Raw genomic sequence first — 16856 nt, forward strand, 5'->3', positions numbered from 1 at the left:
AAGGTCGCAAAACTCTGGATTTTTGGTAGTATCTAGGATAGCAAAGTCCACTAAAGGAGGTAAAGCTTTTTCACATTTGGCTCCCAAACTCTGGAATAGCCTTCCTGATAACGTTTGGGGTTCAGACACACTCTATCTGTTTAAATCTAGATTAAAGACACATCTCTTTAGCCAAGCATTCACATAATGCATCTTATAATCGTGTACTGAAGTTATATCTGATCAAATGTACATTATTATTATTCTTTAGCTTGGGTTGAACAAATCATTTTTGCTTAGATGGAACAGCAGCTACGCTAATTATGTCTCTATTTGTTTCTCTGTTTCTGCAACAGGATTAACATCCCGTGGTAACTAGGAATTACAGAAGCTTCAGTCTGGATCCAACCCTTAAATGATCTGAAATGACCGAACACCTGAGAAAAGATAATGCTAACCCCTCAGAGGACCTCAGAGGATGCCAACGCTCAGACAACATACAGAATTACCAAATTTTGCCATAAGTTAAATATAGTATTAAGGTTCTGCAATATATAAATATATTGTGGAAACTTAATTTCCTGTAGAGCTGCTTTGCAATGGTTTGTATCGTAAAAAGCGCTATACAAATAAACTTGAACTTGAACTTGACTAGTGCTGACAAGGGTCTTCCAGCAAACCCCTCTCCAGCCCCAAACCCATGACCTCTCTCACACACACACAGCTGGGACGGTGTGCCTGCGCGGGAACACACCAGTATGCAGAGCACACTGCACTCACAATAAGTTTCTATGAATGCCATGCATCTTTTGTCACATGTTAATTGTTTTCCAAATTTTTGCTGCCCTGTAGGCGGTCCTGACACACGCCTTCTTTGGAAATATCAGACTTAGAAATTAGCTGTAAACTAAATCATAATTACATAATAATAAAACATATATAAATAAAAAAATTAAAATAAATATATATATATATATAGCCCTGTGGAAAAATGCAAACACTTTTTTCCCAGAAAAATGAAAAATTATATTTTTTAAATCTATGTCTTCATGTTGTAAATACAGAACGAGTAATTTTACAGAGGAGAAAAATGATTCTTTTATTTTTATAAATTGGTTAAAAGACACAAATGCAACAAAGGAGATACAGAAAGTCTAAGATTCATGGATATAGTCTGAATTCTGAATTAGGCCCATCTACTCTTTACAAATGTATAGACAATTAGGAAGAAAATCATAAAACACATGCGACTGCAGCAGGGTTGAATGTACATTGTATATAGCATAATTGTATACCACATATTTATTCCATACTGTTCTAATAACAACTGATATGTTTGGAAAATAAAAAATAAAATAAAACATTTAAATAGCTTAATATCTTTTTAGTCTCCCCTGGTCAGAACTGGACGGCCAAACAAAATAAAAAGACAATAATTGCATTGTGGTTTAGTTAGTAAGTTATGATTAATAAACAATCTTGGAAATTAAAACAAAAAGTTTTTGGGGTTTTTTTTGCGTTTGAATTTAACCAAATAAATTGGAATAATATATGGTGCTGCTGAATTTGATTGCACTTTAAGTGGAATTCAAATTGGCTTTGTAGGTTTCAGTGATTGAAATAAGCAGACGACAGGTCATTGTATTCACAATCAGATAGTGTATGCTTACATAAATAAATTATTTTCACATGCAAACGCGCATGATGTTTGCTTTGTCCCAGTGAAAAGGCATCTTAATGCAACGGCTTTAATGTGCAATGCATGTAAATTGCGATGCAATACGAGTAGTGTTAGTATAATTAACACATTTTACATTTTAACATGCACATAAAAAGGGAGTTTATCTTAAATGCAGGATTACATTTTCACTTTCACTTTTCCATCTCATACCAAACCACGCAACTCTGACACATTTCTCTGCGAAAAACAACACAAGTTCCTCCCTCCGGTCATAAACACATGTAGCACTTGCTTAACAGGGAAATCGTTACACTTACTTCTGCTCTCACTAAATGCATGGGGATTCAAATTATTATTTGATAGTTACTTCAAATTTGGGCCTTGCAAGTTAGCATAATACCTCCCAACTTTGGTAAATATGTTTGTATGCGCATGACTGCCAATGGTTTTGGCACAGGTGAGTGATCAAAACAAAGGCAGGGTTTTATTTGGCCTTCTCGGGTGCCACAGGGTCCGTTTGCACTCCGGCATCAGAATGGCGTTTTTGGCCCTGTGAGACACACCAAACGCATAACGCAACATTAGTGATCCTAACTTAGCAAGAAAGTGTGTGTTTTTGACTGCTCGTCCGTAAGGGTGCCTGAAGCAAAACCCGTCTGACAACTGGGTCGGATCTTGCTCCAACACGTCTTTAAAGCGCAGCTTTGGTGAATTTGTGTTTTTTTATTATCTGTGATCATTTAGTTGTCATCACACTTTTGTCCGAGATAATTGACAGGGATCCTGCTTGAAATAACCATATTGTGGGTTATATTTATATTACATGACAAAAAGTATTTTTAATTTATGAAGACGTTATATATTGCGACAAAGATTAGAATTACATATTTAGATGATGAGATTTTGTGCAATATTATTAGATTTCATGCAATAAAAAAATTACATCCAATTTAATTAAATAATTTAAAATCTTACATTTCATTAAACCATTTATTAAAATGCAACACAAACAAGCTGCTGTGGAATTGATCGAAGATAGCTTGGTAATTGAGGCCATCTAGTGGTCATACACTAATAATATTGATTTTTGCATTTTAATTCCTCACCTCAAAGATCACAGTTTTAAGATTAATAGCCAGCAATACCGAAATAATCAGGATGGTTAGATGTCGGACAGAATTACAAAACGTTTCTCGACAGCATTTAACTGGCAAACTACTGAAGAGTTAAACTACACCGATTGCGAATGCTCACACAGTTGTGTGGGTGGAAACCTAGCCCTGGAGAATCTCAGGGTTTCTACTTAACCAGGGTTTTGAAGAACAGCTGGAGGGAGTTTCTCTTCTCCAGCTTGCGGGGCATGTTGGGCGAGGCGTTCTCTGTGCTGTCGGCTGACTTGTTGTCCGGGGCCGCTTGCGTTGCAGGAGCGGCGGGTTTCGGCTCCTCTTTGGCCTTCACGGGTGGAGCGGCTTCTGCCACGGGAGGAGCAGCTGGAGTCTCCTTCTTGGGCGCTGGTGCCTTGTGTTGAGAGAAACGAACGGTGGTTAATGAGATTATTTTTTTTTATTCTTGTGCACATTATATTTGAGATTTTGTACACTTATTCAAAAGTTTGGAGTGAGTAAGGTAAAGCTTTTATTCAGTAAGAGCGCATTAAACTATTCAAAAGTGAAAGTATTGGCATTTATAATATTATGTTCTTTTAAACTTTCAATTTGTCAAATAATCCTAAAAACGTTGTAGAACTGTTTTCAACATTGCAAATAATTAAAGATGTTATTTTAGCACCACATAAGGATATTAGAATGATTTAAGTTGTTTTAAAATGTAATCATATTTCATAATTTTACAACAATGTTGATCAAGTAAAGCATAAGAGACTCCTTTTAAAACCAGTATAATATTTTGTCCCCAAACTTTTGAATGGTAGTGTATACACACACATACACACACTTAATATATTAATATATTAAGGAAGTCACAAAAAGTACAAGTAGTAATCAAATAAAGTAAAAAGTGAACAAATAAATTAACCCGCATCTCAAATGAACTGAAGAAAGAAAGAAAGAAAGAAAAAGGAAGGATGTAAGGAATGAAGGAAGGGAGTTTGAATGTTGAAAGTTTTGAAATTTTGAAAGAAAGACAAAAGAAAAGAGAATAAAGAAAGGGAGTTTAAAGGAAAATATGAAATATAAGAATATAAGAAGTATACACTGTAAAAAAATTGTTTCAAAATTTTTTTTCAATAATTTGTTACCCCGCTGACTTAAATGTTTTAGTTTAGTTAACTTGAAATTTTAAGTTACTCGATGTTAATTTAAGGGACAACTGGAAAATTTGAGTTGCCTAAACTAACAATTTTAAGGGAGCGGGGGTAACAAATTATTTGAAGTTGAAACAACTACTTTTTTTACGAAATATTTTTATAGAAATGAATTATTCAGAAAACAAAGGCCATATTACACTGCTGAAATATTAAGTTGATTAATAACTGTGCTACTGTGCTTTGACTCTTGTATTGTCAGAGAACAGTGAAACGAGTCAGTGTGGTTAATGCAGGGGGGCCTGATCTAGCTGCGTTTACCGCTGCAGCAGTCATGAGGGAGATGCTGGCGGCAGCGCTGGACGCCGCGGCCTGGATCCTGCTGCTCACCTGGCCGAGCACAACCTCGAATTCACACACAGCTGTTACTGCATGCACAAACACATCTGATACACTCACACACCTGCACTCCACGCATCCCGCCTTTACCTTGGGTTTGAACATGTTTCCAAAAGTAGATTTCTTCTCTAGTTTCTTCTCCTCTGCTTTTGGCACTGGAGGTTCTTCAGGTTTAGCGGCGGCCTCGAGAGTGCTGCTCTTAGACGCGTCGACCTGATGTGTCAGAGCAAGATCAGAGAAGACTGTTTAATACACAGCAAATGAAAGAAGAGTGAGAGGATTCAAGAAGACGGTCAACTGGTTGTGTGAAAGCTTACGACTGAATCATTAGCAGAGAGACTAAAACAGATCAACTTAACATCTGACTACTGGTTTTCTTTCCTTCAGATTGAATTGATGTGTCCAAAACTCTTTTTCTTTTGGCACATTCCAACATTAGGGTACAAAATGAAAAGAAAAGAAAACAAATTGAATATAATAGTTTCAACCTTCATATACTAAAATATATTTCTAAATGTATTTCAGGGGAAAGAAAATAGATTCCCAGTCTTACAGTAGCCTACATTTAGGCTAAATACAAATATGGATGGCCTCCTGGTGATCAAAAATAGATTTATAATGATTTAATGAATGTTTAATATTTTGCAATATTGCATTTTTTGGAGCACTTTAAATTATGTTCCTCACTGATTTTTATTTGATGTGGTATATGTTCGCACATGCACGTTATAGACAACAAATCAAGTTTTTCTTCAAGTGTGACGTGAATGCAATTTTTTGGACTGAAATATAGATAAAATAGGCTTTCTATAAATATATTTATACATTTAAAATATAAAATAAATGAACAAAAATGGCCAAAAATATATGGGTAGAAAATATATTTACATAAATGTATTTTGAAGCATATTTTAGCAAATATATATATTGTCCTTTTTTTGTGTATATTTTAAATGTATAAATATATTTTCAAAAATATACAAAAAAATGGCCCAAAAATATATTGGTGGGAAATATATTTACATAAATGTATTTTGAAACATATTTTAGCAAATATATTTTTTGTCATTTTTTTGTGTATTTTTTTATATTTAAAATGTACATTTTCAAAAACATACAAAAATGGCCCAAAAATATATTGGTGGAAAATATATTTACATAAATATATTGTGAAACATATTATAGCAAATATACATTTTTGTATATTTTGAGATATATTTATATTTGAAAAGCCTAAATCTTTTTAAAATATATTTTGGGGCCAAATGTTGGTTTATAGTTATACTGATAAAATTATATGTCCCATAAACTTATTTTGGTAACAAGCTTGGATGGCCGATTTTGATGAATACAACCAAAACTAGAATATTCATTTTCTTACAAAGGTTTCAGTCAAAGTTTGGACACGTTTATATAATCGTAAAAGTTGATAGATGTAAAAAAAGAAAGAAAGCGCAACATTAGATCAAATCTTCACATGTTAGTAATGCAACACTGTTTTATACCCTGTTCATAGAAAGTGCCAAGTACAAAAGTGTAAGATGTAGATGAATGATGTTCTTTAGGAAGACAGTCCCACCACCGTGCAAAGAGACAATTGATCAGCTAAATGTATTTACCTGCACCTCAACCGGCTTTTTCTCTTCCACCACAACAGGCTGCAGGCAAGCACATATTGGAATTAATTTTGCAATAATCTACAAATCCTATGGCACTTTACACTGGCCGTTTATCCTAGCAGGAACAAACACTGAGTCACTGGTTACAAAAAGCCTTACAAGAGCCTCCGGTCGCTGGAGAAATCTGATGTCAGTTATGAAGTGGTGGAATGGAGAGTCACATGGTTTAATTGGCGGCTGTTGTGACATGAGGTAATGGCTGCTGTCAACATAATGGACCTTCACTGATTCCTTCATTATTTCCAATGAGTTTTCCGCTAATTGAATGGCATAATGTATTATGCCTGTGTGGGAAAACATTGCAAACACATTTTCTACCTTTGGAAATGATGTATTATAACCAGAGCCTCTGATTCCATCTCTCTCACACAAAAGGAAAAACAGCAGTAGCTCTTTGTATTAATTTGCATGTCTTGAGTAATGGGTCAATTCTGTTAATATCAGAAGGGCTGTGCTTGTTATCATTTACCCCTCCTGACGTCTTAGCTCTGGCTCCACTGCTTGTTGCCGCCTGAACTTTTGACACCACCTTGCCTAGCAACACCTCAAATTCACATTACTCTGTTATAATGTGCTACATATAGATTTGACATGTATAATACGAGTCCAAGGCTCTCCCCAGAACCAGACAGAAAGGCTTTATTAATATGGTTTATTGTTACTGCTGTCAGGTTTGGGCTTACCTTTGAACGGAAGAGTTTGCTTAATGCACTGTCTTTAGTTTTGCTCTTGGCAGATCCCTCTGCTTTTGTTGCAGCTGCTGCAGCTGCTTTTGTTGCAGGCGTTTCCTCTTTCTTCACCGCTGGCTCTGCTTTGCTTTCCATCTTAGGTGGTGCTGGGGGAGGAGGAGGTGCCTTGGGTACTTCCTGTACCTTAGAAAAGAGTGCAGGTTGGTTTATTTCAAGCGTAAAACAGCAGGTATGTATGCATTTTTATTTATTCTGCTATAATGCTTCATTGTCAACAAAGCACTTCTCAAACACAATTCTTTTTTACAGCAGCTTTCCTGAGGCGTTATTGTATCACTTATGGTGTTTGCGAAAATATGATTATAAAAATGATGCAAAAAGGTGGAAATATTATAAAAGCAATAAAATATGTGATGTAAATGAAAGGGCTCACATTTGTTGATGCTGCTGGTGGGGTCTCTTTCTGTGACTGAAGAATAAACATGAGGACAATAAATATTATTTAATCAATATATCTTACTATAATATATTGAGTTTTTTTTTTATCTAAGCTTGAATTATTTATTTATTTAGACATAAATCTATAAATGCATAAAATTATAAATTCATAAATGTATAAATAAATAAAGCATGCTTAGATAAATAAGTAAAACAATCAATGAATAAATAAATTTTTTTATTTCTAAATTATATCTATTTATAAATGGTATGGTAAATGATGGTAAATGGTAAATATCCTTAGAAAAACAAACAAATAAATAAATGTATTTACTTATATTTATAAATAATGCATGCTTAGATAAACAATTTAATAAAATAATAAATAAATATATTGTTTATTTTATTATATGCATTTATTCATACATTTGAAAAAATATCATAAAATATCATACATTTGTATAAAAAACATGCTTAAATACATTGATAAGTTAATAAAAATGTTATTTTATATTTATTCATAAATGTATAAATATAACTTACATACAAACATACATCAATTATTTATTTTATATTTATTTATACATTTATTAATGAAGCATTCTTGACTTAATTAATTAATTAATTTACGGAGTAATCTAAAAAACTGACTAGAATTAAAAATATTCAGCCCTATAATAAATATTAAAAACAATCCTGTGCAGAAATAAAAAAAAACATAACTACTTATATTATAATATATAATATTAAATAATATAATATTATAATAATATTAATAATATTATAACAACAATTTTAATCCTTAAAAATTCTAATATAATATCTCATGAATATGAATGAGTAATGCTGTGTCATTACCTGTTCTTTTGAAGCATCTGGAGTGGCTTTGGCTTCTTTGCTTGTTTTGGTCGGAGTGACCTTCGGACGCAGAAAAGAGAACGGAGACACGTAAACATTAGAGTGACTGTGAAACACCATCAGAGTGGCATGTTTCAGCATATACTGCTCCTTCAGGTACTCCATGTCTCCAAACCGAGCCTACTCATCGAAGACTGAGATATCAAAAATATAATGGGCGTCTGTCAAACCCAGACACAGTTTGGCCGGATGGGCACACAAAGAGTTCACTGGCAGAGGGTCGATCTGAACATGCTTCTGCTATTGAGTCAGCCATTGTCCTCTGGAGATGGCGTAGGCCTTCCCGTGCTTTATCACAACTCTGAACGCACAGGCCTCCCTTGTGAGCTCACATTATGCAGCAAACAAAAGCCTGCCACAGTCTGGCAATTCCAAAGGATTGATTTAGCAGAGAGTTTAACAGATTAAAGACGCGGTGTAACAAACACCACAATGATGGAGTAAAAATGCATCATTGTAGTCTGGCACAACAAGTCTAGATTGTTCAGCTATAGACAAATTCACACTTGTTATGCATATAAATCATATTCTGTGAACACTGCATGCGTACGTTTCTCAATAATATTGAAATTGATCATTGTAGCTTAGTTTAAAACACCAGTGAGTTCATGCATTTCAGTGCAATTCACTGTCATCTGAAAGAGAATTAGAACTGCATTCAAAAGCATTAAAAGAAACAAAACAATTAAAATGTACTTACAAATGTTTTGAAAAAGTTCATAACTGTCTTTTCTGCTGCTTTGACTTCCTCTGGCGGGTTGTTTTCTTCTGCGGCTTCCACAGGACTGGGTTCGAGAGCTTCAGCCTTCGGCTCCGGCTCTGGCTCAGGCTCTGCGCTGCTCTTTATGTCCACTGGATCCTATAGACAAATCCAGAGAATTAGCCCTTGGGAATGTGTTACAACCCTTACAGCTGATGTGCAATAGATGCATTGAAATAGGGGCACAATTCCATCCATGCCTCTGCCTACTCGAGCCAGCGGCAACAATCATCCTTTTATTAGCGCCTGTTTCCCCCCCCTCACTCATTGATATTCAGCAATGTGCTGGACTTAACGTCTGCGTGTGCTTTATCTGAGGGTAAAATCTGTCATATTTAGTTTATACAGTATGTGTTTTGCTTGTTATATTTTAGTGGAAATCAGTTATGTTGAACGTATGACAGATGTAACTCCACAACAGCTGGTTGGTGATGACTGGTGTACAGTTACAGGAGCTCTTCACTAGTTGTTAGATATTATTTGCATCTCATGCAAATGTAAAATACACAAGAAAAAGACAAAACAAACACATTCGAGGCTGTTAAACTACCAGTGAAATGTGTGGAATAACTAATATATATAGAGAGAGAGATAAGATTTATTTATTAAATATTATTATTATATTTTATTACCTATTTTTATTATCAATCAATGTAAATATTATTTCATATTATATTAAATACTATTATTATATTTTAAAGGGGTCATATGATGCGATTTCAAGTTTTCCTTTCTCTTTGGAGTGTTACAAGCTCTTTGTGCATAGATAAGATCCCTGAAGTTGCAAAGACTAAAGTCTCAAAACCGAAGAGTTATTCTTAAATTAAGACTCGACCACGCCCCCCTAAAACGGCTCATTTAAACACGCCCCTACATGTCTACGTCACGGTGTGGGAAGATTTGCATAACACCGCCCACAAGTATATGCAAAGAAAGAGGGTGTGATTTTTATTCTCACTGTAGTATTGTCGCTGCCGCCATGTCGTGGAGACGCTGTGTTTCGTTGTGAAAGCGAAAGTACTCTGTTTGGTCTTCCAAAAGAGGACACAACTAGAAATCAGTGGTTAAGTTTAATTTACAACACTGTTCCAGAACAGTTCAACCCAAATATTGGAGTGTGTGCAGCGCATTTTACGGAGGACTATTTCCTGAACCTGGGAGAGTAGCCTGCAATGCTGTCTTGCACAAAGGCTGTTTCTATAAAGTAGGCCAATTCCAACTTAGCAAGGACAGTCTGGCACTTCTGACGTACAGCCTGTATGTTTGTTTGCTTATTTAAAGAATTTGCCACTGACGATGCAAACGTGAGTTTTGAGCTGTGTAGAGTAGTGCTTGTTGTTTGTCGCTTCTCTGATCACAAATGCAGACGTGGAAATGTTTACGCGGCGCGATGCAACGCGACACGTAAAAAGACAGTATAAGTCATTATAATCAGTAATTATGTCCCCACTGGATGCAACAAATGGCTCATTTATAATGGGTTTTATTGTTTTTGTGTCATCACGCTGGGACATGGCATCACAATATGGTAAAGGGTGTAACATTTCCGTCACGCGCTTGAGGTATTCGGCCAATCTCAACGCACTGGATAGCTGACCAATCAGAGCACGCCTAGCTTCTCAGAACGATGAGCTTTGTAAAAATCGGCACGTTTCAGAAAGGCTGGGCATAGAGGAGCAACAATAATGTACAGTATGTGGAAAATAATGTGTTTTTTGAACCTTAAACCACATAAACACCATTACAGCATTACACCAAATACACAAAATAAAGTTCTTTTTAGCAACATCATATGACCCCTTTAATAAGAATATAAATATGTTTTCCTTATTTTCCATAGTTATGATGCAATTTCCTGTTATTATCAATGCTGAAAAGTTTTTGCAGCTTGATATTTTTGTCGAGACCATTAAACATTTATATATATGTGTACAAAAGTTTGGGGTAAGTAACATTTTAAATATTATGAATAATAATTAATAAAAATTAGAAAGGACACAGACTATTGATCAAAATTGACAGTAAAGACATTTATAATGTTACAAAGATGATTTTTTTTTTGTTTTAAATAAATGCTGATCAACTTTATAATCATCAAAAAATATTGTTTCCATACAAATATTAGGCAGCAAAAATAATTTTCAACATTGATAATAATCCATTATTAATAATTGAGCACCAATAATAAATGACAATAATTAAGCACCAAATTAGCATATTAGAACTTTTGACTGGTAGTGTACAGTAAATAGAGACAAAACATTTATGTCATCTTCAGGAACAAATCTGATAGCTGATGTTAATTTTTCATTAATTGATGATAAGGATCTTGAGGAAAGGAGCTAGTACATTTGAATCTTGATTGAATCGCATGCGGTGAGTTTGTCCATGCTGTGGCTCTCTCGTCGAACGATCATGAGTATTGTAACTGACTTAATTCAGACATGTGAGATCATCCAGACAAAGCACAATTGTAATGTGAACGGTGCTTTCATCAGCACACACATCAACACTGAACGCCTTATATGAAGCATCTTCTAAAACCGTAGAGCACGCGGACCTCAGCTGGGAAAGCAATTGAGAAGAATCTGCTGAATTACATTTACTTTTAATGAGCGCAGGTTCTTCTAAATGTCCGAAGATGTTCACTGGTTCCTCAATGATCTCCCAGCTTCCCTCATTTATAGCCACCGATCCATTAGCTGCTAGGATGAACTCGAAAGCAGCAGGATCAATTACTTCTTCGTAATTTCAATCAGTGCTAGTTCCAAAGATATTGTCAATGGTTCCTCTGCAGCAAGTAAAGACTCCTTAAACTTGTTCCTTTGAAGTTCTCTGGACTCTTCTGCATCAAGGTTTTCTTGTTCCTGAGTGATCTGCAAGATTTCCTCAACAATATCTGCAATTTCTTCAGCAAATAGCAATGGCTCTTCAGCTCCAATGACTGGTTCCTCAAAATGAGACAAGACCTCAATGCCATCAACTGCTTCATCAGCTACTTTCATCAGGTTTTTGGAAATAGGTGCAAGCTCTTCACTCAGATGTTTGGTTCCATTTGGCTTGTTCTCACATGCTTGTTCCTTTTCATCTGAAGTTATGCTTTCAACAAGTTGTATAAGTTCTTTGTCTTCTTTCAAGGCCTTGTCAGCCTCCTCAGTCTCTTCATCTTCAGACTTCAGGTGTCCTATATGCATCTCACTGAATTTTCTTTTAACTGGCTCTTCAGTTATTGGTTTTTCTGCAGCAGCTACTGGTTCTTGTGTAGCCTGCAAATCTGGGAGGATCTCATCTGTTTTAAAGGACTTCTTTGTCAAATAACTTGAACTTTTGGGTTGCGCAGGAATGGTGTCAACCAATTGCAATTTGATCTTCTCTGCGACTTGCTCAAGAATTTCCTTTTGGTCTGCATTAACTTTATCCTTTTGGAATGAGAAATTGGTCAGAGTCAGAGTGCAATACATTTTTCCGATTTACTTGGATTTGTTGTTACCTGGTAGATGCTTGGCAGAAAACTTCAGGTATCCATAGCCATCAGCTAAACAAACTAAAGCATTCTTAGATTATGATGAATGAGCTTCAAGATTTTTTATATTATACTTTTTCCAATGTCAAATAATTTTTTTTCTGTCCACACTAATAGCAAAAATGCTGTGCAATTTGACAAAGCTAATTACTAATTTGATGTTATTAATTATTAATACTATTAATTGACGTTTCACTGTGAATGAGGCTACCAGAGAAATCTAGTGACTGGGGAAAGAGTTCAATAATAAAATGAAATGAAAATTTGTTGAAAACTTATTCACTCTCAGGCCATCCAAGATTTAGATGAGTTTGTTCCTTCACCAGAACAGATTTGGAGAATTACATCACTTGCTCACCAATGGATCCTCAGCGGTGAATGGGTGCCGTCAGAATGAGAGTCCAAACAGCTGATAAAAACATCACAATAATCCACACCACTCCAGTCCATCAGTTAACATCTAGTGAAGCCAAAGGCTGCATTTTTGTAAGAAACAAATCCATTATTAAGGCTTTTTAACTTCAAACCATTGCTTCTGGCCAACATATGAGTTCATAATCCATAATAACACTTTCTCCAGTGAAGAAGTTCATCCACATCAAAATCCACCCACATATTTAGACTTTTTGGACTGTTTTGGCTTGTAAACTGTGCTCAATCTGTGCTTATTTCTCTCCTGATTCAGAAAAGAAAACTTTTCCACTGAAGAAAGCATTATTACGGATAGAGGAGCAACGATTTAAAATCATTTAATTGATGTTTTACGTTAAAACCATCTTGATGGATTTGTTTCTTACAAACACGCAGCTTTTGACGTCACAAGACGATACTGATGGACTGGAGTCGTGTGGATTACCTGTGGATTATTGTGATGTTTTTATCAGCGGTTTGAACTCTCATTCTGACGGCACCCATTCACTGCTGAGGAACCATTGGTGAGTAAGTGATGTAATGCTAAATTTCTCCTGTTCTGATGACAAATTCATCTACATCTGAGGGAGAGAAAATTTTAATTTTTGCAACTTCTACTTACAGGCTGCATGTCGATTTTCAGATCCACCGCTTTGGCCGGTGCATCAACTGAATCGTTGTTTTCTGCTGCAGGTTTCACAGGTTCGCTCTTCTTTTTAAACATTTTACCAAGGAAGTTGGACACCTCATCTCCACTGGGCTTTGGGGCTTTTTGGGGTGGTTCTGCATCTGTTGCGACTGTCGGTTTTTGCTCAGGGGTCGTTTCCACATGCACGGGTCCGTTGGCTTTACTGCTGTCTACCTCCTCTTTTTCTGGTGGTTTTGGTTTATTTGTGACAGGCGCTGGCGGGGTTTCACTTTTTTGCTCCACTGCTTCTTTTTTACTTGTCTCTGGACCAAAAAATAAAAGAAAGAAATTATGTATTGAATATACAGGGACAAATGATATCTATTGCCTTCAGTTATCAATATGATAATAATTTTGACCAGTCATAAATCATACTACACACCCACTTCTTATACACACTTGACATTTCAAAGGACATTTGAGGTTACGGACAAAATAATGCAAGAGCACAAATATTCAACAAGACAAATGCGTTTGCATACTTGCATAAAGTGTGCTTTTGGCCTTATTTCTACGTGCATTGTACAGCTGTCATTCTCTCATAAAATGTGCATGAACAAATGTATGCATCTGCATTCTATACATATCATTTTGCATTCAAGGAGTATGGGAAATAAGGCTTTGTGAAAGTGTTAGCAACAACAAACTAGCAATGCACACAAAATGCAAATTAAACATTGCTTTATCCACCATGCATCTGACTACAACACCCAAAGTTTATACAGAGCTTTGAGTCATGTTCATGATTGTGGGTTGACTTGCTGAGTTAATCCAAACAATGTAAATGCCTGCCAGTTTAACTTTAAGTAAGTCCTGTAAATCCTTATGTTGAAATTATGAGGGAAGATACATTTAGTCACATGAACAGAATAAATGTGCTGTATTTCATATACATACCAGGCTCAGTTTCATCTGGAGCTGGTACTGCATGTCCATTCAGCTCTCCATTTTGGACTTTTTTCTCAGTATTTGCCTGGTGAATGATACTAGTTAGTTTCATGATCTGTTATTCTTTTACCTTATTTTAGTTTAATTGAGATGCTATTATGGAGCATATTTTGAATTAGTTTTTATTTTTGTATTTTTCATTTTAATTTCAGTTAAAGTTTTGGTAATTTTGTTGTGTGTTTTTGTCTCTTTAAAAAAAAAAAAAAATATCTATATAGTTTTTCTTATTTAATTTTTTTTTTCGTGCCAGCTGGAATTCTTGAATTTTGAATTTTATTTCAATTAAATTCCATTAAATTAATTTCAATTTAATTAAATGAAAATGTTGCTTTGGAAACTAGCTTAACATTATTATTATTTTTTTTTGTGACTTATGGTTTTAGTTTAGTTAATTAAAATAACTCTGGTATAAATATGCAGAATTGTCTTAGTAAACATAAAGCTGGTTGTCTTCAGCAGAGAAAGTATTATGTGAGTTTTTAATCACATAATTAAATTGGAAAAGGTAAATTATAATCATTTAAATAAATGTATAATGCATAATATATAACCATTTATAATCTGCCTTTTCTGAATGGAGAATATACACAAATATCTTTCAAAACAAACACATAGCTGACATAAAATTAGTTGCAATACAATGAAAACTATTGTCTACAACTTAATTCAACAAAATATTACAAATTATTGCTAAATAATATATTTGTACTTTTAACAACTGTATTTGTGATGTTGCTAAAATGCTGGGAAATAAATTACACATTTTTCATGTATATTTCACTGGAAATCATTTATGTTGCATAAAGCTATATTAATATCAAATAAAAAAAATAAAAATAAAAATCACCTTCTGACGTTTCTTCTGAGTTGAATGCTCGTTTCCCATGGTCTCTTCAAGTCAGCAACTAATAAAAATAGTTATTAAACATATATATGAAGAAAATATGCACAAATAATTTTTCATAAGTCTGTTACAAGAGTTCAATTTGACCATATCACAAGTCCTAATAAGACACACTACAGATCGCTGCAGGGTGGGGTGCCTCATGACCTGTTTTGGTAAAGGCTGTAGGTTCAATCCCATGCAGGCTTGATAATTATAAATACCAAATACTATTTATGATTACTATAAATCTAACACAATTGCATATACTGATTTAATTAAAATACTAAAATTAATTACAAAAAAAATATTTGCATTTACCTTTCCACTGTCTTGTGCCCCAAAATGACAATTAGAGTCAGTATACAGTTTCCAAAGCTTGATTAAAGTAATCTCCAGCAGTCTGCTGTCTGTCAGCCCGTGTGTGTACACATATACCTGTCCTAAGAGAGGGTGGGGCTCAAAACTTATTACCTTAAGATACTTGTGAGACAAAACTGTTGATGAGACCTGGCCTGTGAACCTATTAGTACTGATGAACTCATGATCATGTCCTATTGTTTCTCACTGATGAGCTATTCCACCTAAATAAAGGTGACATGATCATCACATACTGTACATCAAAGATAAGGCATCAGACGTCTCATCCACTGCTTCACTCACAGCACTGAACCAGAGAGAGCGTCAGGCTGATCTGAGAACAGCTCTCGCGGGACAGCCTGTTTTGTAGGTGTGGTTGAGCCCAAACAGGATGTGTGTAGAGGATATATAGCAAAAGTTTATTTGCGCAGTATGACTCCCATCAAGGGCTTGAGTACAGAGTACATGACATCAGGCTTACCAGCCTAAGCCTTTATTTATTTAATGATTGCATGGGAAGGAACATGAAAAACACTTAATTGAAGGAGTTATGATGTCAAAATATGTTCTTTTGAAGATTCTATTCATCAAAGAATCCTGAAAAAATCCGGTTTCAACACAAATATGAAGCAGCAATGGATTTCAACATTGCTAATAATCAGAAATGTTTGTTGAGCAGCAAATCAGCATATTAGAATGATTTCTGAAGGATCATGTGACACTGCAGACTGACGTAATGATGCTGAAAATTCAGCTTTGCATCACAGGAATAAATTACATTTTATAATATATTCAGATAAAGAACAGTTATTTTATACTGCAATAATATTTCACTATTTTACTGTATTTTTAATCAAATATATGCAGCCTTGGTGAGCATTAAAAAAACTCTAAAAGGTACTGTAAGTTGCCTTACAGTTAAAAATTAATATTAATGTCAGAAAGATGATCATATTTTCCAGTATGATGCAAGATGTTTCAAAGAGCATCAACTGAAGTAAGAAAAACTTGAAAGATTTTCAATGTGAGATACTATTATAGTTTTTATTTATATTTTGAATCATACTTTATTTTTCGTATTTTCCATTTCCATTTTAATTGTAGTTAAAGCTTTAATTATTTTGCTTTTTGTCATTTCTAGTTTTTTTATATAGTTGAAATAAAAGTAACAGTAAAAAAAATAATAATAATAAATGCTGTTTTATATTTCTATTTGTATTTAGTCAACATTTCTTTC

At 34.7% G+C, this 16856-nt stretch overlaps 1 protein-coding gene across 3 annotated transcripts; it reads right to left on the minus strand.

Moving 5' to 3' along the window:
* Nucleotides 1-1056: 1056 nt before the first annotated feature.
* LOC306860304 (uncharacterized protein) lies at nt 1057-15892 on the minus strand. Of its 3 annotated transcripts, XM_079401928.1 has the most exons (13): nt 15581-15664; nt 15224-15281; nt 14326-14401; nt 13363-13691; nt 8747-8905; nt 7987-8046; nt 7124-7159; nt 6685-6873; nt 5942-5980; nt 4413-4535; nt 4245-4328; nt 2969-3178; nt 1057-2210 (listed from the first exon to the last, which is right to left on the minus strand). In XM_079401928.1, the coding sequence occupies exons 2-13, from the start codon at nt 15260-15262 to the stop codon at nt 2145-2147; spliced, it is 1410 nt and encodes a 469-aa protein (XP_079258054.1). In that variant the 5' UTR covers nt 15263-15281; nt 15581-15664; the 3' UTR covers nt 1057-2144. The 3 variants fall into 3 exon arrangements, with proteins under 3 accessions (XP_079258054.1, XP_079258055.1, XP_079258056.1); XM_079401929.1 differs by lacking the exon at nt 4245-4328 and having other exon boundaries at nt 15581-15892; XM_079401930.1 differs by lacking the exon at nt 4245-4328 and having other exon boundaries at nt 6685-6867.
* Nucleotides 15893-16856: the final 964 nt, after the last annotated feature.

The sequence above is a fragment of the Barbus barbus genome (assembly GCF_936440315.1).
Source record: "Barbus barbus genome assembly, chromosome: 41".
Taxonomy (NCBI): Eukaryota; Metazoa; Chordata; class Actinopteri; order Cypriniformes; family Cyprinidae; genus Barbus; species Barbus barbus.

What these genes read in the sequence shown, in the direction of transcription:
- LOC306860304 (XM_079401928.1), bottom strand. Translation starts at nt 15,262, where the DNA reads ATGGGAAACGAGCATTCAACTCAGAAGAAACGTCAGAAG. An exon ending in TGAAAATCGACATGCAGCCT is followed by an intron (nt 8,906 to 13,362) that starts GTAAGTAGAAGT and finishes ATTTGTCTATAG; the next exon opens with GATCCAGTGGACATAAAGAG. An exon ending in CAGATGCTTCAAAAGAACAG is followed by an intron (nt 7,160 to 7,986) that starts GTAATGACACAG and finishes TTTATTCTTCAG; the next exon opens with TCACAGAAAGAGACCCCACC.